The sequence below is a fragment of the Papaver somniferum genome, unplaced genomic scaffold (assembly GCF_003573695.1).
Source record: "Papaver somniferum cultivar HN1 unplaced genomic scaffold, ASM357369v1 unplaced-scaffold_10, whole genome shotgun sequence".
NCBI classification, from domain to species: Eukaryota; Viridiplantae; Streptophyta; class Magnoliopsida; order Ranunculales; family Papaveraceae; genus Papaver; species Papaver somniferum.
This window is the reverse complement of record NW_020618825.1, coordinates 2811960-2833900: the sequence shown is the minus strand read 5'-3', so window position 1 is coordinate 2833900 and position 21941 is coordinate 2811960. Positions and strand designations below refer to the sequence as shown.

At 37.1% G+C, this 21941-nt stretch overlaps 1 protein-coding gene and 1 pseudogene across 1 annotated transcript; one reads left to right on the top strand and one right to left on the bottom strand.

Annotated features, from left to right (window-relative positions):
- Positions 1-3361: 3361 nt before the first annotated feature.
- Positions 3362-4007, bottom strand: LOC113326891 (annotated as a pseudogene).
- Positions 4008-6617: 2610 nt separating this feature from the next.
- LOC113326745 (putative disease resistance protein RGA3) lies at positions 6618-10538 on the top strand. The gene has a single exon (XM_026574402.1). The coding sequence runs from the start codon at positions 6692-6694 to the stop codon at positions 10355-10357; it is 3666 nt and encodes a 1221-aa protein (XP_026430187.1). The 5' UTR covers positions 6618-6691; the 3' UTR covers positions 10358-10538.
- Positions 10539-21941: the final 11403 nt, after the last annotated feature.

The following is a 21941-nucleotide window of genomic DNA, read 5'->3' as shown; positions in this document are numbered from 1 at the left end:
CATCAGAAAGGGTGGAGAACAAAGGAGCTTCAAGATTTGTAAGTTCCATGTATTCAAGTTTTGTAGGAAGTTAGTAAGTTTGTATGTGTTCCCTTAGAAATTTGGAACCTTCCATGTATTCCTTTAGAAATTTTGTACTTAACAAAAAAAAAAAAAAGTTTGGTACTTCGAGAAATTTCAGTTCTTTTGTTATATAAACCTAAGATGAATTGAATGAATGTTCTTTTGCTTAGATTGAAGAAATTGTTGTTGAGTGTGGTTATGAATGTATTGAAAGGTGTGTGCAGGGTATTTCCGCTGTTAAACCGTTGTTAACAGTGTTTTGTGTCTGCAGGTGAAGTACTGCGTAGCTTCTTCTTTCTTGGTAGAGAAATCCTGTAAGAGCAATGGCCACCGGATTGAAGATACATAGCTGTTGTCACGTTGGATTTCATCAGCTTTGTATATCCTGCTTCAGATGCAGCAGTCTGCGGCATGAGAAGGCTTTTATGTGAGTCGTGTTTGTGTTTCTGTTAGCCTATGACATGGGAAAACTTAGATATAAGTTAGGAACTTCGAAAGTTTTTTAAGTTTCTATGAACTGAACTTTGAAACTTAGTAAATTTTTGTCTATGTATTCCCTCAGAATTTGATACTTAACAAAAAAAAATTGATACTTAGAAAAATTTGTGTTTTTATATATGAATGTGTAGATATGAATTGATTAGGTATAGTATGAATTGATTGAAAAATATTGTTGATTGTGAAGGATAAACGAAAGGTGTATGCAGGTGGTTATTTTGAATTCCGGCGTATTCCGGCCGAGAATGAACTGCCGGTCAACCTTGACCTGGTCAAAATTGGTCATTGCTGACTGATTTTGACCAGGTCAAGGTTGACCGGCAGTAATTTTTTTACTGTTGCAAAAAATTCGTAACGGCCTCAGCTTGTTACAACGTTCTGTTACTAAATAAATTCGTAACGGCTCTCGCATGTTACGACAGTGCCACGTAGTAACGGCTCTTCGCTGTTACAAGAGCCGTTACAAAAAAAATCGTAACGGCTGCTGGGCCGTTACAAAAAAATTGTAGCACCCCTTTTCGTAACGGTCTGGAGTAGTTACAACCCCAATTCGTAACGCTCAATAACCGTTTCGAATCGGAGGTGTAGTGTGGTTTCACCAAGTGAGTATGCTCCGCATACAACAACTATGACAAAAATAACATCAATAGAATCAAATACAGAAACTTAAATGACAGTAGAGTAAATATGTACTTGGAAAAAAAAAAAAGCTTGTACTAGATGATCGATACCAACAAATAGACGACACAACCAGTGATGTCCTCGGGAGTGTTGTAGTTCTGATTGATTTTCTTCTCTAAGAAACTATGTATCAAGTCAGGCCAAGATACATTCATTGACTTCTCAAGATCATCAACTAAACCAAAGTACTTTTCTTTGAGTTTATGAGCATCTTTTGTTGTAAAAAACAAAGTAATACACATAAACAGGCATAATAGCTTAACCATATCTTCAATTGTTTGTTCAGTTTCTACTCTTGGTATCCTGTACTCCATATCTTCATCATCTTCACTATCGGTTACTTGTTCATCATTGTCATCATCACTGTCTTCGCCACCTTCAGATTTACAATTCTTGATACCAGTACGCTTGAGCAGTTTCAAGATGGAATCTTGTAGCATTGGTCTTGTAACCGTGTTGCTATCACCAAAGTGTCTAATGTAGAATGGTTTCTGCCTCCATCCACCACCTACCATCATAAAGGTGTCATCAGTTCTTCTTCCTGCCATTCTTGGCATTCCAAACATTACACCCATTTTTTCTGGTGTCGACGTGATAATGTGTGTTTCACCTCTTCTAACAAACTCAAATGTGAGCTCATTCTTGACTCGACCCCTTTTGTAACACTTCAAGTACTTTTTCACTGCACCTTCCAACTTTTCCCAATGACTTTCTGAGTACTTAGTGTGCCAGAACATCAAAAACATCTGTCCATAAGAAGATTCGGCTATCTTTTCCAATGTGGCTTCACTCAAAGTATATTTACTCGCCTTCATTCTGGCAACCAGGCTATGTAATGCTGTGAAACCAGACCTATACAACGTCCTAACAGATTTTGGCACAACCTTACCTGCAAAATTTAATTGGTTTTATTTCAGTACAACATTTATGGACTACACATTCATCATCTCAGAAGCACAATCAATCACTATTGGCCTTATGTACTTCATATCCAAATATCATTATCACATAAACAAAGAAACAGATGAATTTAGAGTACATAAACACTACAATGTCTCAGTTTTTTAGTTATGTACTGCCAATTATGTGCCAGAAACACAAACAGTGGTAAATAGACACATAAACAATGTTACCCATTCACTACTGGACTTATGTACTGCCAAAAAACAACCTAATTAAGAAAAAACCTCAGTATTTGATATATGTACTGCTGGCTATATGTATCAGAAATAAAATGAAACACATTGCATATCACTTTTGATTCTTATTCTACAGCTTTATAATTATGTACTGCCAATTCTAAGTGCTAGAAACACAAAGTAGAAGTTGCATGTAAACTCTGATAGGTTTTCATAAATTTTTAACCAGTACTTCTAATATGTACTGGTGGATCTATGTCCCCGAAACAAAAAAATATACTGAAAGTGTTAGAAATAGTACCTTTTTTCTGAATTGGTGCGTTGTTACTCGGTTTTCTTCGTTTTCTTTTTAGTACATCTGTATATTCATCGTCCGATGAACTTTTTGAAGTTTTTTTCTTCGATTTCGGTGTTTCAACCTTGTTACTCTTTTTCCTCTTTGATTTTCGTCTTGAAATTCCTGATTCTTCTTCTGATGACCTAAGAGAAGTACTATCATCTCTTATTATTTCTTCTTCTCTGATTGTTCTTTTGATTTTTCTTGTAACCATTATTAGGTTTTTAGATTTTTCTCTGAATCAGACGTTGTTTTCAAAGGGAAATCGTATGATTGCGAATGAACTTTGAGATCTGTTTTGTTAGAATATGGATATCTCAAAATGATTGAGATTCTCTTTGAATTTTCTATGTTAAGATTTCAGTTTCTCTGTGTAACGTTATAAACATTAATGATTTTTCTGACCGTTTTAGCGGTTTTGTACGGGAATAGATAGTGGGTGCATTCTTCACACGTGGTAACTACTAGGGTAAGCTCGTCATTTTGCTCTTTTCAAAATATTATGGACCTAGTGATAAGTCTAAAACCCGGTTGGACCCTATTATAACTAAATATATGGGCTTAGGACCAAACATCAAATTTTCCAAAAAATAATGCCGCCACGAACTAATCTATCTTAATATGCTACAACTGAGCACCCTCTCTAAGCAGTTTTCATTCCGGAGAAATCCACATCCGGATGCTGAGCCATTAATTTCTTCATCATCTCTTGCTGATCTGTCTCCTGGCTTGTTGGTAGACCCATCTGCTTCTGACGCTGATCAAACATCATCTTCTCAACAACTGACCGAGTTTCAGGATCCAAGTCAGAGAGCTTGGTGGTTTCAGGTTCAACTTTTTGTGTATATCAACTTCAGGTTCACCTTTCACAAGATATTTCCACCTGTCCTTTCGATTCTGCTTGGTCAAAAGAATAGATATCAACTTTGAATTTTCGTTGCTCCAGAAACAATCATCCACATTGACAGATTGGAAGAAATCTGCATCTATAATACAAGGTTGTCCTTTCAATGGTTCTTTTTGATCTCGCAGCTAACAGATTTTGATTTGGCTCCTTGGGGCACAGGAATACTGATAGTAACCTCTTGTAGGGTTTGAGTCCAAAAATAGTTTTCCATATCCGTGCCATTACCTTTATTTGGAACTCTCTTACTAGATTCTTCTTTCTTAGCAGTCTTATCATTACCAGAAGAAGAAGAATAAGTTGAATATGAAGGTTTCTTCTCTTGTACGATCTCTTGATGAATAATGCTCTTTTCGTCTTCTTCGATTTCAGAGATAACAACCATTGCTGAGATTGTTAGGTTTTGTTGAAGAAGGGGTTTGGAAGAAGAATTTCAGAGATACGATCGGTGTGGTTCCGAAAGTGTAGGTGAGCTTTTTATATAGGCTTGGAAGTTTTTGAAGTCAGGATGGGAAAAGGAAAGGATATCACGGTCTGAGTATGTTTTTTTTTATGATGAGTTTCTTAATACTTTCTCTGTTTTTGGAAAAGAGATACTTTCACTTTATCATTTTGGCCTATTTTTCATTTTAGCCTAAAAATAGGTCAAATTGAAAAAGTGAAAGTATCTCTTTTTCGGAAACGGAGGGAGTATCAGTTTCATCGTCACGGAGGATTCAATTTCCAAAATTGAGTTCATTCCTAAAGTCTATAAGTGACGTAATATGGAAAGCAAGCTTGGACCAAAAGCAGCAATACTTGATGCATCCATGCTTGATGTCTTGCGGCCTTATTTGGTAGTTGTGAATTCCGTAGCTGCAAGCCTACAAATATACAAAGTTTCGCGAATTTTCGCACTGAACTTGCCTTGTTTTACTTTTAGGGGACTAATGGCTGCGAATTCCGGGCTAGACCTGGCTAGTCTATCTATTCTGTGCACAAACTAGCTGTGGGGTTTAATATAACGGGTATGGATTTGGTTCTATCTTATTGGGGATAAAGTCCTTTTCGATTTGACGGATCCAGTTGATCCGTGAGCCAAAAAATAATTAACAAAAATATTGTTCTTCCCTAATTTTAGAGTATCTCCAACGGGAGAATGATCTCCTATATCAATGCAAAAATGACCAAGGATGCCCTGTGAAAAAGTATGTGAGGGGTGGTGGGACCACTCATGCCCCACCCCTATCCCAATGCAGAGAGGGGATATTTCTGACCGTCCGATCCCCTCTCGGTGCCCATTTCGGTGCTGAGTTTCGGTCGATGTATCAAGACTCATATTAATGTGAAGATATAATGCATCCGAGATTTGGATAAATCTAGTTTCCAGAGGTTGAAATTAACGAATTTTTACAGCTCCTCCAATGAAGGCACGACAAGTGTACACCACCGAGATTTTTTTTTCTTTTTTTGAAATTAAAACTCCTAAACTTAAGGAAAATCTGATTTTACAAATCAGAAAAATAATCTTCACTGCATATCGACCCGAGGATCCGTTGGAGATGCTGTTAGGGTTCTATATATCATGTGTATAAATAATAATAGGGTTTACGAGAGCATAGTATAACAGTTCTACCAAAATCTTTTAAGCTTCTTTATCTCTCCATGATCCCAAGGTTTCTCGTTTATATCAAGAGCCCTGCTAAATGCCAAACAGTAATGTCTTTTACGGTCACAGCCAGGTATCATATAGGTCAAGTAGGGGTTTTGCTGCTGCGGCAGTATGTGGTTCTGCATCGGTGCTGCCGCTTCGAAGGTCAACCTCGTGACTGTAAGTAAAATTTATTTTCCAAAGCATGAACCTGCCGTAGCAGCTGTAAAAGAAGAAAAGTTTTACCCAGCAGATGATGCCATGCCGTAACAAACGCAAGGTCTTAACGGTGTCGGTGTTCCTCTAAGGCGTGTTGACCAAGTGTTGATATCTCATGGAGTTAATTCTGGTAAGTTTGATGGCAAGTCCTTAACTAAGTCAACAGAAAAGAAGATGAAGAAGGGTGGGGGAGAGTTTTTCGAATCTGAAGAAAAGGAGACCAACCTCCCACAAGACAAGAAGGATGATCAAACGGCTGGAGATGCTTCATTGTTGAAGGCCATTGAGGGAGTTGCTGACTTAAAGACCTATTTAGTTGAAGATTTTCCCTCAAGTCCAGCATGAAGCCAATTTTTGCCCCTTTCAAAGAGTTTTTTATTTGCGAAACCTTTACATTTGACTGCCTTAGGTAGATCGAATCTGGTTTGAGCTAGCGTACCTCTTTATAAGTTTATTTTCATAATTTTGGTACAATTCGACTTTCAATGATCGACGTTTTGCTGCAGAATATTTTTTCTTTTTTGAAATAGAAACAACTTGGTTTTACCGATGTATGTGTATGTGCATTCGAAATTTTATCAATTTGCAGCTGATGATTATAACGGTGGTGTTGATAGCGACAAGGTAGTAATTTCTTGATTATAAGGTGTCAAATGCGCTTAAATTTCAAGATTGTACAAACATATCAAAATGGGCTCTGAATCCCCTGTCCCCTGCTACCATGTGCCCCCATATCCCTCCAATTGGAGGGCCACGAGTGTCGACTGCTAGGGTTCTCTACCGTTCGGTTGAGACTCGATCACTTAGTTCTTTTACCATATAGAACTGGCCTGGCAAATGGGTGGGTTTTCAGTGATTGTCCTTTTAAACAAAATATCTTGCATTTAAAGGATAAGACTCGTTAAAGTTTGAAAGACAAAATATAGTGGGTCTCTATATATTCAGCTGAATAATTGAAAGAATAGTTTCTACTTTAATAATGTGAAATCAAAAATATTACAGCTATGTATTGATAACGACTAGTCAGTGAGTGGTACTGAATATAGACCACACAATTCTTGTATGGTGGTGAGTCCTCTATTCAGATTAGAGATATATCGTTCAACTCACAGCTAGTATATTGCAACTTTACTCTTCAACATCAATTGCAAATTAAGTTTATAGTTTCTGAAATTTCTCTCTTTTTTTGATTTCCAAATCCTCAAAATACAAATATCTTTATGGCGATCATTGAAGGGATTCTTACTAATGGTGTAACAGAAATATTAAAAAAATTGGTTCTCATTATTTCCCAAGAGATTAATTTGGCATGGGGTGTCAAAGATGAACTGAAAAATCTTCAAGACACTTTAGAGATGATTCTTGCTGTGCTAGCTGATGCGGAGAAGAGGCAAGTGACTGAAGAAGTTGTAAGACTTTGGCTGAGAAGGCTTAAAGATGTTGCTTATGATGCGGATGATGTGATGGATGAGTTTTCCTACGAAACCATGCGTATGTGCGTAAGGGGGAACAACTTGAAGCATAAGGCTCGTGATTTCGTTTCATCTGCCAACCCACTTGGATTTCATTACCAGATGTCCAGGAAAATCAAACATATCAATCAGAGGTTAGATGCAATTACCAAAGATATGAGTAGTTTTCACTTGCAAACTACACCTGCTAGCTCTATTCTCCCTGAAGAAATCACCGAGCACCGGAGCCAACAAACCGCATCCTCTGTTAATGAGTCGGACATTATAGGACGGGAGGATGAAAAGGAAAGAATAATTAATATGCTAACCGAAGTCATCCCATCATCATCTGGTAGCAATCCAGAAAAGGTCTCTGTCATATCCATAGTTGGGATGGGAGGACTTGGTAAAACAAGTCTAGCTCAGCTCGTCTACAAAGATGAGTTGGTAAATAAGCATTTTGAGCTAAAGATATGGGTGCATGTATCTGAAGATTTTGATGTGGAAAAGCTCTTAACAAAAATTATGGAGTCCTCAACTCAGAATAAGTTTGATACTTTATCAAACTTCGACGTACTAGTAAATAAAGTTCGAGAACAACTAAATGGGAAGAGATATTTGCTAGTACTTGATGATTTATGGAACGAAATTTCCGAGAAATGGGAGAGACTCTGTAGCCCCTTGCTTGTTGGTGCTGAAGGAAGTAAAATATTAGTCACTACTCGTAAAACTCAGGTTGCAAATGTTGTGAAGCTGAGTATTCCTCCTTACAAATTGGAAAAATTACAAGATGATACATGTTGGTCTATTATTGAGAGAAAAGCATTTGGTCCGGGTGGAGCGCTAAAGACGACAAACATGACTAGAATAGGGCGAGAGATAGCAAGAAAATGCAGCGGTTTACCACTTGCAGCAAAGTTCCTGGGAGGTCTAATGCGCTCAAGAAATGAAGAAGGCAATTGGTTGTCTATTCAAGAAAATGATATTTGGAATACACCAGAGAGTCAAAGCAATATCATGCCAATACTAAAATTGAGCTATGATAACTTGTCCCCCGAGTTGAAACAATGTTTCTCCTACTGCTCTATATTTCCCAAAGATTGGGAGATAAGTAGAGTAGAACTTGTTCAGCTATGGATAGCAGAAGGATTTCTGAACGCTTGTAAAGTGGGGAACGGAAAATCGATTGAAGACGTTGCGAATGAATATTTTGAGAGTTTGATATGGAGTTCATTTTTAGATGGTGTGCAAAAGAATTTATTGGATGACATAAAGACATGCAAGATGCATGATCTCGTCCATGATCTCGCACAAGCTGTTTTTGGGGATCAGGAACTGGCGTCTCTCAAGGTGAGTGAGTTGAATCATATTTCTAAAATACGTCGGTTACAGTTAATATCAGATGTAGATTTATCACTATCAACATTTCTGAAACGCTTAAGTAATGCTAAGAAGTTGCGGACACTTTTTATCCCTCAAAGTTCAAACCTCATGGATCCTTTTATACTCTTCGAAAATAATCACTTACGTGTCTTACATGTGGGTAGTGGTTTAGCAAATTATAGTGCTCGTCCAAAGTGGCGTTCTTTGGGTATGCTAAAACATTTAAGGTACCTCCGCCTCACCAGTCTTGATCTTAGGGAAGTAAAGAATGATCAATCTATCAACAAACTTTATAATTTGGAGACGTTGGTGTTGAATAACATGGGTATCGGTGTTCAAATTCTTCTTAGGAACATTCAAGCATTACAAAAACTAAGATATCTTGAAGTCTCTTTCACGGATATGGTAGAACTACCTGATTCTGTCACAAGCCTTTTTAATTTGCAAACATTGGATCTCAAGAATTGCGAATTAAAAGTCATTCCTGACTCTATCTCTGGTCTAAAAAATCTAAGATTTCTAAATCTGTCATTCAACCCAATTGAAGAATTACCTGCTTCTGTCGCCACCCTCTCCAATTTGCAAACATTAGACGTCAACACTTGCAGAAACTTAAAAGCCTTACCAGAGTTTGTGGCAGGTCTTAGCAATCTGAGGATATTTGGTTTCAAAAACTGTCCATTACTGAAAGCATTACCAGGAGATATCGGAGAATTAACCCAATTAAGGTCCCTTGATCTAGAAGGTACCCAGGTCGAAGTATTACCAGAGTCTTGTGCTAACCTGATCAACCTTGAGTTTCTTTATCTTTTCAACTGTGAGCTTCCCAAAGATGTCAAAAATTGGACAAAACTTAGAATATTTATGTACAACTGGAGAAGTTATGGCCCGATGATATTGGGGGTCGGGAAACTAGTTCGCGTTAAAAAGTTGACTTACTCGGTGCCGGCAAAACTAGTAAATGAAGCTGAAAGAAGTAACGTGCATGGTATTGAAGAGTTAGGAAGTCTGAACTTTCTTGAGATGCTTGCTATTATAAATCTTAGGAACGTGAAAGACCCAACAGATGCTGCGAGAGCAAATTTGAAAGGAAAACAGAACCTTTGTCAACTGATACTAAGTTGGAATGAAACAGAAGATGAAGAAGACGAGTCGGGTATGATGAGTTGGGACAAGAAACAGTTGAATAATCTTCGAGTATTTGAAGCTCTCCAACCTCCCACGAGTTTGAGATATCTGATGATACGAAATTTCATGGGGAGTGACTTTCCCAAGTGGATGTGTGCTCTTCCATCTGGTACTCTTCCTCATTTGGATATGCTGGTGCTTGATAACTGCAAGGGAATTAAACAACTTCCAGCAGAAGCTATTCGGCAGCTGCCGCGTCTCAGGTTTCTTGAGCTTGGAGGAATGTCTTTGAAGAGTTTGGATATTGGCGGATTTCCTTCCTTAGTTCAACTCAAACTTACTGATATGTTCTTTCTAGAAGAGTTGTGTGATTCATTTCCATCTTATCTTCAGGATCTGAGGATTAGTGGCTGCAAAAGTTTAGCGAAAATCCCTTCATTTCCTTGTCTGTTGTATTTGGAATTAAAGAAGGTCGACCCCAAGCTAGTATGCTCAGTTGTTCAGACATCTCTCACACAACTATTTTTGGTGAATATTGAGGAGCTTATATACTTCCCTACAAGCATACTCCAAAACAATCGCAATCTTCTAGTTCTGGTAATTGACGGGTGCAAACAGTTCGAAGGCTTTGGTGAAAATGATGATGGGAATGATGAGAACGTGGTTGCTACGTTTGGCTCACTTCAGAAATTGCGATTTTACGACAGCCCAGTTCTTAAGCATCTTCCTCCGAATTTACGAGGGTGGACTTCACTTCAGACGTTAGTCATCTTCAACTGCCCACAAGTGAAGGAGTTTCTTACCTATGATCTCAAATCCCTCTCGTTTCTCCATTACCTGTTTGTAGATTTTATTCAAAGAGACGAACAGCGAGGAGGAGATCCATCTAGTATAGACAACTTGATTAATTTGATGAAGAACTAGCGGGTTACTACCACTCTCTTTTTCTCTCCTTATAATTTCATATGATTGTATATTCAATGATCATCACTAACTCTGGCTCCCGAATTGATCTTCAGGGTTGGTTAATTTTATTCTAGTACTTCCTAGAATGCTTAAAGCTGAATTACGTGGAAAATTTGCTTCACGTACGTGTTTCCTTGAATTCGTTGCGTGTATGAATGATACAGCACAATGAAAATGATTTGAAATAAAATAAACGCGGACAATCCATTCCGGTAATAGAACCCAAAAGAAGAAAACAATTACAATGTCAAAGAAAATGGCTATTTATAGTCAGCAAACATAAAACCCTAAATGGGTAAACCAAACATGAATTTGGTGTAGTGAGCGTATTCTATATTGCGGGGAGTTTCTTAATATCAGTTCATCGTGATTCACAAAGGATTCAATTTCCAAAGCTGGATTCATTCCTAAATTCTATATGTGGCGTAATATGGAAGCAAGCGTGGACCAAAAGTAGCTACTTAATATCTACAACCATTTCTGATGTATTGTGGGCTCCTTAATTATTTGGTATGGTGTGAATTCCGTAGCTGCAATGCTGCAAAATACAAGTTTCGCAAAATTTTGCACTGAGCTTAGCTTGTTTTTGGGGACTAATTGATGACTGTGATTCAGCAACCTCTCCAGCAACAAGAAAATGAAAAATACAGCTATGACACTTTTAAACAATCGAATATAAGATAACAAGAATAAAGTAAATTACTAATAAAAAGGTTCATATGCTATGCATGCATGGTAGGATGTTTTCATCATCCTTGTGGATCCATGTAGTTTTTTCTTTTTCCGAAAGTGAAGGTTATATTAAAAGAAAGCTCTTGCTAAAACAAAAAGCGAGATACAGACACAAGACTGCAGACGAAAAGGAAAAAAACTGACCAAGACTGCACTCTAAGAGAAGCATGCAGATTACATAAAAAAGCAGTAAACTACAGACCCAAATGAACCAACTGCAAGTGGATCCATGTAGTTAAGAGGGATAAACCTGGCTAGTCTGTGTACAACTGTGAGGTTTTAAATAAGCGGGTATAGAACTATAATACTCTTGGGATAAAGTCCTTTTCTATTTGATGGATCCAGCAAAAAACTTACGGGAGTATATTTCTTGTGAAAACTATTGTGAGATCCATTTTGTCAGATTTCTGCGCTATGAAACCCACGGGCGTAAAACTTAACGCACGCACCCAATTTTTGGAAAAAAAATTACTCCAACATCCATAGTTTCTGAAATTCTGTTATTCATTTTTTTCTCCATGCCGGTAAGCTTAAATCTTGTTTCTCCCTTTTAACTAAGGAAGAAACTATAATCTTTTTGGTTGTTGGAGTTTATTTCTCAAGTAAAGTTCGATTTATATCAAACCATGAGCATGAGGGTTGGAGACGAGATCTTATAAGGTTCAGACAAGATATAGATCTGACGCCGATTCAATTATTGAAGAGAGATTACAAGAATATTCAATGATATCAAAGTAATTGACGCCGATATGGACACAGAGGTCGGGTCGAATCTATTTGGTTTTGAAAACCAAGTTTCACTGCCGAGAAAATAGAGAAGAAGACCTTGTTCTGGTGCCATGTCCCTGCCAGATTAGGAAATGAAATCGAAGTTAAGAATGAAATGGAATCTTGGTATGAGCATTTGAGTTTGTTTTGTGCCAGAGATGGGGTGAAGAAGTTGAATATACTGCAGTTTCGGTCAGAGTTTTAAGCCAAGAAAAGTCAGTGAAGAAGAAGCAATTGCTGCCATTGAGTTGTGATGATAAATGATGAGATTAATGTGTGGTATATTGTTTTTTGATGATGAGGAATTATAGGTTTGTACTAAAATCGTGTTTCCAGGGAATTGGAGACCGATACAAAGAGAAGAATGTTAACAGCAAGCCTTGGTATACAATGCCAACAACATGTTCGAGAAAAGGACTGACTGGCTTTTGTGCAACCAGGTTACAACAATGGCTAGCTCTTGGGCCTGAATGGTTCGTGGATGTAGTTTGGGAGACCAGAAACAAGAAACAGAGAATGGGTACGAGTTTATTGGACTTTGGGTAGATTTTCAAGGTACTATGAGTTGTATGAAGAGTGAATTGTCATGGAGCTCGTGTTTGGTTTACTTTTTTGTCACAGAGGCCAAGAATGTTCGTAATTCACTCATTTGACAAAAGAATTTACTCGAGTGTCACATGTAAAGAGATTAAAATGTATGAGATGTTGCATTTGGAATGGTGGTTGCTGTCATGATTGAGCTATGAAAAAATGAATTGATGAATGGATCAGTGAAGTGAGTTAGGAATGGTGGTGTTGATGTCGGTTTCAATTGGTTATGCATTTAAAAGAAAATGGAGCTAAAAGGATGTTGTAGTGGCAAGGCAAAGAAGATGGAAGTGCAAATGGGTTTGGTGTGAGTGTGACGTGCATTTAAAACAAAATGGAGGTGTAAATAGTGATGCATAACAGGTTATGCATCTACAAAATTTATTGCAATAACTTGATATTCATTCTCGAAATTGGTTGCATAACACGTTCTGCAGCTATTTTTTTTTTGCATAACTTGTTATGCAGTCCAGAAAACGGTTGCATAACACGTTATGCAGCTACCTTTTTCTTAGTGTTGAAACCAACAAAAAATAAGGATGCATGACTTGTCATGCACCTACAATAATATCTACATAACATGTTATGCAGTCGTGAAAAATGGATGCATAACCTGTTGTGCATCCGAAAATATGACTGCATAATGCATTATGCATCAAGAAAATTATTGCACAATCTTTTATGCATCGAGAAAATAGATGCATAACCTGAAATGCATTCGTAAATATTGATACATACTGCACTACGCATCAATTTTTTTTATGTACGCACTAAAATCAACCAAAACAATGGTTACATAACTTGTTATAGATGCATAACTTTGTTATCCAAATGCATAATTTATTATGCAGTGGAGAAAATGGTTGCATAATTCGTTATGCGTCTGCAGAATGTGTTATGCATCTTTTTTGGTGGTTGTATAATGGTTATGTATCAAGTTTTCGAAAATTTTGCCTAAAATGATGATCACCTCCGATTTTTTCGTGAAAAACAAAAATTTGATATTCTTGTTTGTACTCGTTGTGTAGCTCTCTTAAAAAGATTTCCAACGTTATAAAATTTGTAAAATTCCAAGGCGCGGATTGTTAGATTTTTTATATCCAAGTTGCGTTGCCAATTATACCCCTGATGCATTATCCGTCATGCGGATGCATAATCCGTCGTGTAGACATTTTTGATAATTTCATATAACTATGGATGTCATGGAACTAAAAATTAAATGCGGGCCTGACAATGAAAATATTATTTTTTTTTGAGTCTGCGCCTAATTTTCTCTGTATTCTTCGCTAAAGGGTGAATGTGATCTTCCTATATTAACGTGAAGATAATGCATCCCAGATATGGATATATATCCAATTTCAGGGTCTCCAAGAAGATTTCAACAATCAAATAAAATAACTAATTTCTACTGCTCCTCCAATGAAGGTATGACAATTATACACTACCACATTTTCTAATATTCACGGAGATTGTTTTTTAAAATTGAAACTCCTAAATTCATGGAAAATCTGATTTTACAAATCAGCAAATTAAGATGTCTTCATTGCAAATCGACCCGGAAGATCCGTTGGAGAATCTAAATGCTGTTAGGGTTCTATATATCATATGTATAAATAGATAATAAATAGGGTTTATAAGAGAGGAAACTAGCAGTTTCTACCAAAATCCTTAAGCTGCTTCATCGCTCCATCCCAAGGTTTCTCGTTAATGTCATCAAGAAAGTCCAGCTAAATGCTAAACATAGTCTTTTCTTATAATCACAGCCAACTAGCATATAGGTCAAGTAGGGGTGTTTGCAATCCCTACTTGACTTGTATGCTGGCCGCGGCGGGATGTGGTTTTCTGCATGAATGCAGCCGCTTCGAATGTCAACCTTGTGACTGTAAGTAAAACCAGTTGTCCAGAGCATGAACCTGCCGCAGAAGCTGTCAAAGCACAAAAGTTTTACCCAGCAGATGATGCCATTGGTTAACAAACGCAAGGTCTAAACGGTTATCCTCTAATTAAGGTGCGTTGACCAAGCATATGTTATTGGAATTTGGAATAACTTCGTCCAAGGTTATATCCCAGGGGTTAATTCTGGTAAGTTTGATGGCAAGTACTTCACTAAGGTAGCAAAGAAGAAGAAGAAGAAGAAGAAGAAGAAGAAGAAGAAGAAGAAGAAGAAGAAGAAGAAGAAGAAGAAGAAGAAGAAGAAGAAGAAGAAGAAGAAGAAGAAGAAGAAGAAGAAGAAGAAGAAGAAGAAGAAGAAGGGCAAGGGAGAGTTTTTTGAATCTGAAGAAAAGGAGAACAACCTCCCACAAGAAGAAGAATGATCCAACTGCTGGAGATGTTTCATTTTTGAAGCCATTGAGGGAGTTGCAGATTTGAAAATCCCATTTAGCTGAAAGATTTTCCCTCGAGTCTTGCATGAAGCCATTTTTTGCCCCCCCAAAGAGATTTTATTTGTGAAACCTTTACATTTGACTGTGAATTAGGTAGACCGAATCTGGTTTGAGCTACCGTAGCTCTTTACAAGTTTACTTTCATAATTTTGTATGGTTTGTAAGTTTTGGTACATTTTATTTGGTACGTTTTGCTGCAGAACATTTTGCTTTTTGAAATAGTAACAACTTGGTTCACTTTAATTATTTGATGTATGTATGTATTCAAACAAGTGCGTTCAAAAAATATTTAGATGCATTACAATAAAAGATCAATGCTAGCAGTCCAGTTTTTGTGATCATAATAGCTGACCATGCGATGTAACAGTGAATGTTCAAAGATATTGTCAGAGGTTACGGTTAGTTTCTGGCCACATCAAGTATGCTTCCAAGCACATTTCTTATATTTCCAGCTGCCTCATCTGTTAGGGTTACATTTTGGTTCAATTTTAAAATGACACTAAATAACACTTTCACACAACACTTTCATAACTGATGACATGTATTGCGGAGTAGCGCATTGACACCATGTGAACTTCTGTTTCATCTTCACTGCGTTGGTTTTCTTCTCCATGTTGTTCCTCGACAATCTTTCGCATAGTGGCCTTTTTTGCCACAGGCTAAACATTCACCATCACACTTCTTTTTCTTCTCTTTGCCTTCGTTTGCTCCATTATTTTTCCATTTTCTTTTCTTTCAACTGGTTTCTTCCACCATATTGACTTTAAGATCGTCAACAATTCTCATTTTTCTTTTCAGCAATACCGTTATCCTCTTCAATTTGGAGCCTGAATATCAAACTCTCCAAGTTCATTTCCTTGGTTTTATATTTGAGATACTTGTTAAACTCCTTCCACGAAGGGGGTAATTTCTCAATTAAGGCTGCTACTTGATTCACTTAGAGTCATCATCTCTGCTTTCAGTTCATGTAGTATGATTTGAAATTCTTGTACTTGCGCCATGACAAACTTGATATGTATCATCTTCAAGTCCAAGAATCGAGGAACTATGAATTTCTTCACTCCCCCGATTCCATCCATACTTCCTTGGCAGTATTCATAGGATAAACACAATTATAGGTTGATCCCCGATTCGGTCTATATATATTTTGTATGTTGAAATATATTCCCCATATACAAGATATCAAGGTAACCGTACGTGAAGAGAAGATACCGAGGTGTCCGTGCAATGTCCATGAAGAAAAGATATTAGAAGATAATTACAGATTACAAGATCAAAATTATTAAATGTAATCTTTATATTTTCCTAAATATTTACCTAGTCAAGATATTTTAGTTAAGGTATTATCTTCTTAGGTTTAGTCATATCACACTATAAATAAGAGCGTGAATGTAAATGTAAAGTCATCCCAGAATTATCAAACTCTGGAGATCAATCAAATTCACCCTTCGGGGTTCTATCAGTGGACGTAGGCGTTAGTGCCGAACCACTTTAAACATTATCTTCTTTGATTTCTGTTTTCCGATCTATGAAACCTTGATACCCATAATTTATTATGGTATCAGAGCGGGGAGATCCGCTCATATTTCTTCCGTTACAAAATTAAAATCTTCATTTTCGCACCTATCAACATTTTTTTTGGTTTGATGTTTATCAGTACATTGAAATTAATGAGATGTTTACATGGTGCTCATACTTTCTCTACTACCCATATTTCTTAAGGTAGTATCTTGAATAACAGGGAAGTTCAGCAAATTTAATTTCCTTGTCATCAAAAATGGGTATCGAAATTTGAAGAAGGATTAGTGTCTTTCTTCCATTCTTTCCTTTTGTTTGCATCTAAACTAGTCGATGCTCTTTCTGTTTTGAAGCCATCAAACAGTAAAGAGATGGTATAGTATTCACGATTTTGCATATAAGATTCTTGTGTTCTAAAATCTTTATCTGAAGTATTTGGCTCCTTGATATAGATCAGGTAATAATTATTTCATTGATTTTCATTTTATTCTTCGTTGCTATTATATCTAGCAATTGATTTGATCAAACACGTCGTGGATGATCAAGTATATACATTCACTGGAATTTATTTCTTCCTTGTTTTTTTTTTGTTTGCCAAGAGTTCAATCCCGAAAACTTCTCTCCATTTTTCGGAAAATTTTCCAAAGAGTATTCCGTTTTCCGGATATCTTGTTCAACTGTTTAACAAGGTTATCTCACTGAGGTTTTTCTTTCTCAAGACCGAATATTTTCATGTACACAGTTGGATTCTCCAATATGTGGTTTCAAACCCACGTTCAATCCATGGGTCTATTTTTTTCGGTATGTCATGTCGATACATCGAACATGATATTCAATTAATATTTTGCCATTGTTCACGGCAAGATATTCTCTTAATATCAATACTCTTCGCCTAATTTTTATGGTAATTAGGAGTATTTATCTCCATTTTTCGAAATCCTTGCCAAAATCTGGTGATCAATTCATTTATTATGGAAGTTTCCATATTTTCGGATTTTCCATCTTTATCGGGATATCCATCCATTATTTCTGAATATTTACAGAAAATATTATCTCATTTAAGATTTTGGTAACATCATTTTGTTACAGTAAACTTCCCTTTTCCCTTTTTATGTTTCTGGAAAACATAAGTTTCATTCCGTGAAACTCATAGCAAATAGTTTTGGTGTTCCTCGCAAGCTAACACATAGAACTATCAGTCTCAATTATTTTTCTTCCACATAGATCAACAATGGTCCGCATCTATAGCCATTGCAGTGATTCTTGTTGTCCAATGAAAGGAACATGTTCATCAATAAAGCAGTCTTTTCTGTATTCAAGCAAAGATGTTGAGTTTGAAATCAATTATCTTCAACTTCATGAGTTCTTTATCATAGTTGTTGACTATGGATATGGATCTTCGTAATCAAATGGGAAGTACCCTTCAAAAGAAGGCGATAACATTGCTTGGTCAATACTCTTTACCACTGATTCAGCAGGTAGTGTTCCACAATTTTTCTTTTATTTCCAAGATCATATGATGGATTTATCTCAATATCCTAATCATAATCTGAAACATATCTTTCACCAATATTGGTTTTGATCGATCAAATCGATTCGTCATCTTTTATGCTTTTCCAGCATAAGTTCCAAGGAGACAATAATGTTCTGTTTCTTCTTGAGTATGATCAGTTCCACTATCTATTGGAGCTTCTTCTAGTTTCTTAAACTACATTTCTGAGTTCTATTATACCATTTTCATGGAGACGTACAGTACCCATCACCTTTTACGTACATCATCTTTTAATTCCAACTCCAGTTTTCAATCGCTTATAAAGAGAAATGGTTTGTCATTCTACACAGAGATCTTACCTGTCGAAGCATCAACAAACTGTTTTAGCTATTGATAACATTTTGAAATTATAGTTTTCATTTGTGACAACTTTCTTAAACAACCATGGTCAACAATCGTGGTCCGTCATCGAAGATCAAATACCATGGTCAATAATCAAAGTTCAAGCTACAAGACATTTTATTGAGATGGTTCAAGTTAAACACTTCAAAACATTTCCGTGTTTAACTTGAGGGGGGGGTGTTGAAATATATTCCCCATATACAAGATATCAAGGTAACCGTACGTGAAGAGAAGATACCGAGGTGTCCGTGCAATGTCCATGAAGAGAAGATATTAGAAGATAATTACAGATTACAAGATCAAAATTATTAAATGTAATCTTTATATTTTCCTAAATATTTACCTAGTCAAGATATTTTAGTTAAGGTATTATCTTCTTAGGTTTAGTCATATGACACTATAAAGAACAGCGTGAGATCAATCAAATTCACCCTTCGGGGTTCTATCAGTGGACGTAGGCGTTAGTGCCGAACCACTTTAAACATTATCTTCTTTGATTTCTGTTTTCCGATCTATGAACCCTCGATACTCATAATTTATTATTGTATTCTTTAGTGGATGGGTTTCAATAACTAAGAAACCTCATAATGAGAACCATTGTAAAACCATAGCGCAAAACCAAACCATAAACATAACAAAACAATTGAACAGAACAAATCTGAAGATTCGGATGAATAATCCATTGCAAGAGCATCCACATCAACTTCTATTTTCTAATGATTTGCTGTATAGTATGATAATGCTAGTGAATCACATCTGATCTGGTAGAGCAAATCAATGTGCAATATATTCTTGCAAACAAACACTCACATAAAGATGTTGGTTGATTTCAAGGTAAAGCTCCCTATGAAATGCTTTCTTCTCCGTCACATGACATGGGATATATATATACTACTAGAAGGTAGAAGCTATTTGAATAATTCAGCGTATGGATCCGCAATTAAATAACGAAAAAACAGCTATAATCAAGGAGAAACTCGAACATTCCTTTGACACCGAATATTCATGCGATGTTCTTGCCTACTAAATATAATCTATTCGGTTACCTTCATCTTACCAAATTATTAGTATCTTTTATCTCAGAAACATTAAGAATGGAGTTAATCCAGATTTCTGAAAACGACTTGGATTTTGGCGAATTGAATATACACAATAATAAGCTAAGTCAAAGCTCGAGCGGCAAATAAAATTAAGGAAAGCAAGATTATGTATAGGCGGAAGTCAGAAAATATCCTGCAGATGATCAAAAAAAGAAAATATCCTTCAAACTCAAAATGTCTCGTGCAAATGAGAATAAGAGAAAAATTGTCCAAAAAACCAAGAACATCAAATTTGTTCCATCTACAAGGGACACTTCAATTCTGGTTACATGGAACAAAAAGATACAACCCTCACTAGTCGTTAAGAAAAAGATTTCGGGTCTCAAGAACATGAATCTTATCATCTTTATCTAAAAGATCCTGAGAAAGCGTATCATTAAGGGAAACCAGAAGTTGAACTCTCAGTTTAGAACATTCCTCTTGCACGACATTCAGCTGACACTGAGAGGTACCCAAGTTTTGACATACATGCCTCCATAGACCAAATATATTGAATACAAAGTTGACGTACTGCACAAACAAACAAAACACGCCGCAAGTCTTTGAAGAAGAGCAGGAAAAAGAAAATGCTCATACCAGCTTGAAAACTTGCCCCCTATTAACTCCAGTGGGTGGCGCGGCCCACAGTTCACTGAACCAACACAAATATTCTTAAAACAACGACTACATGGGACTAGTGGCGTCTGCTAAATCAAAAACATCTTTAAGCTCCTTAGTAATGGCAATCCCAATGGAAATCCCAAGTGCATGAATATCCTGCATAAAATTTTCGCTCATCTCAGTCATCTGCGTCTTTAATGCTTGAACTTCTGCTTCAGCTTTCTCAGCACGAGCTTCATTGGTGAAAGCAAGACCCGAGATGTCGCTAACCAAATTAGTCTGCTTAATCACATCAGCATTTAGATTATCCACTTTCTTGGTCAGTCCAACAATTTGCTCCTGAAGCACTGAAAACATGCCAAAAAGGGAGCGTAAGATGAAAGAAAGAGGGGTACGGAAAACAATAAGTATTCTGCCCTAAAGCTACCTTCAGCATGACCAAGATACTCCTCTAACTTATTTTCGGCCTCAACTTTCTCTGCATCGAACCAACTGAAATGTTCACTAAGCTTATCAAAGTTCATCTTGGCTTGCCCGAAATCCATTCTCATACAAGAATTTTACGACTCCAAACAGGGAACCTCTTTTCCACCACATCTGTCCTGACACCTAAGGAAATAAAGCCTTTCTTGCTTTTAGCCTCGTTCTCTGAAGCAACTCAGACTGGGAGCGCACCAATTGACAACGACTTCGAGTAAATCATCAGTGGATATCTTTGCAACCAAAGCATTTCCTTTAGTCAAATCCGCACGTAGAGCATTGTAATCTAACACACGTACATGGACCTACCATATGCTTCTCTAATGTCGCAACGGCAGCTTTCGGATCAGCAATAATGCCATCTTTCCACTGAAATGCGGTTGAGCTATATAGTTGTACAAATTACATGTTCAAATATCGCCTCAAACTAAAGAGGACTTATCAAATAAAATTAAACAGTGCCTTGCAACAACACGAGGACTTACCCCCAAAAAGACCTTTAAACACTGCCTCGGAATGATCAGGATGACTTACTTCAAGAACCACTACCTTAAACATCGCCTTGGAGGTACACATGAGGACTTACCAGTCAAAAAACACAAGAACAAAATTTCTGACAGAGGAGAAAACTAAGCAGAGTCATAGCTACTACAAAACCTAAAGATAGCCGCAAAAGATGTTTAAACTTGCTCAGTAGCAATCTTATGTTTGTCCGAACCCTCGGATGAACCACCAGCAGCTGGGGCACGGACAATCTCTTCAACAAGGGTCCTAACTGGGTTCACAGTATTCGGGGAAGAAAAAGCAGCTCTTTGACGCTCGCGCTGGATGACAACCTTGCAGGAATTCTTAATCTTCACAGCATACTCGGCATGAAGATCACTCATATTTTTGTTCCATTCAGCACGTTAAGCCTCTAGCTCCTCCTCATGACGAGCTTCAATACCATTAAGCTCACCATCCGAATTCACTATCTCCTCCTGAAGTTCAGCCACTTGCCTCTCCATCTCAAGCACACGCTGACAAGCCTCTATGAGACAGCAAGAAGACAAGATAACAGTAGTAAGCAAAAAAGTTTCTAAGGAACAAATCAAGGAGCAGGTCATAATTAAAAAGGCACTAATTTAGGGTCTGCTCAACTTGGGCCTTCTCGAAATCTAAAGCACTAATTTTTGCTCCAAACGAACTGACCGGACCATCGCCAACAGGACAAGACAGCATATGCCTGTCACGATCCCTTATTCCATGTCCTCCTCTGCCTGCTGCAGTATGGGCAAGTGGTTATACTGCCACTGGATGAAACTATTCTTTTGAGATTGGAGTAACTTAATCTCATCAGAACAAGCCACGGCCAACTTTTTAACTTCCTCGACCTTCTCTCGAAGTTCTTGGATGTGGTCACGATGCACATCCACATGTTTCTTGGTAAGATCAATCTCTTCCTCCAATGAATCAATCTTGCATTAACGTGAACTTAA

Excerpts from the sequence above, each read along its gene's own strand:
- LOC113326745 (XM_026574402.1), top strand. The coding sequence starts at position 6,692 with ATGGCGATCATTGAAGGGATTCTTACTAATGGTGTAACAGAAATATTA.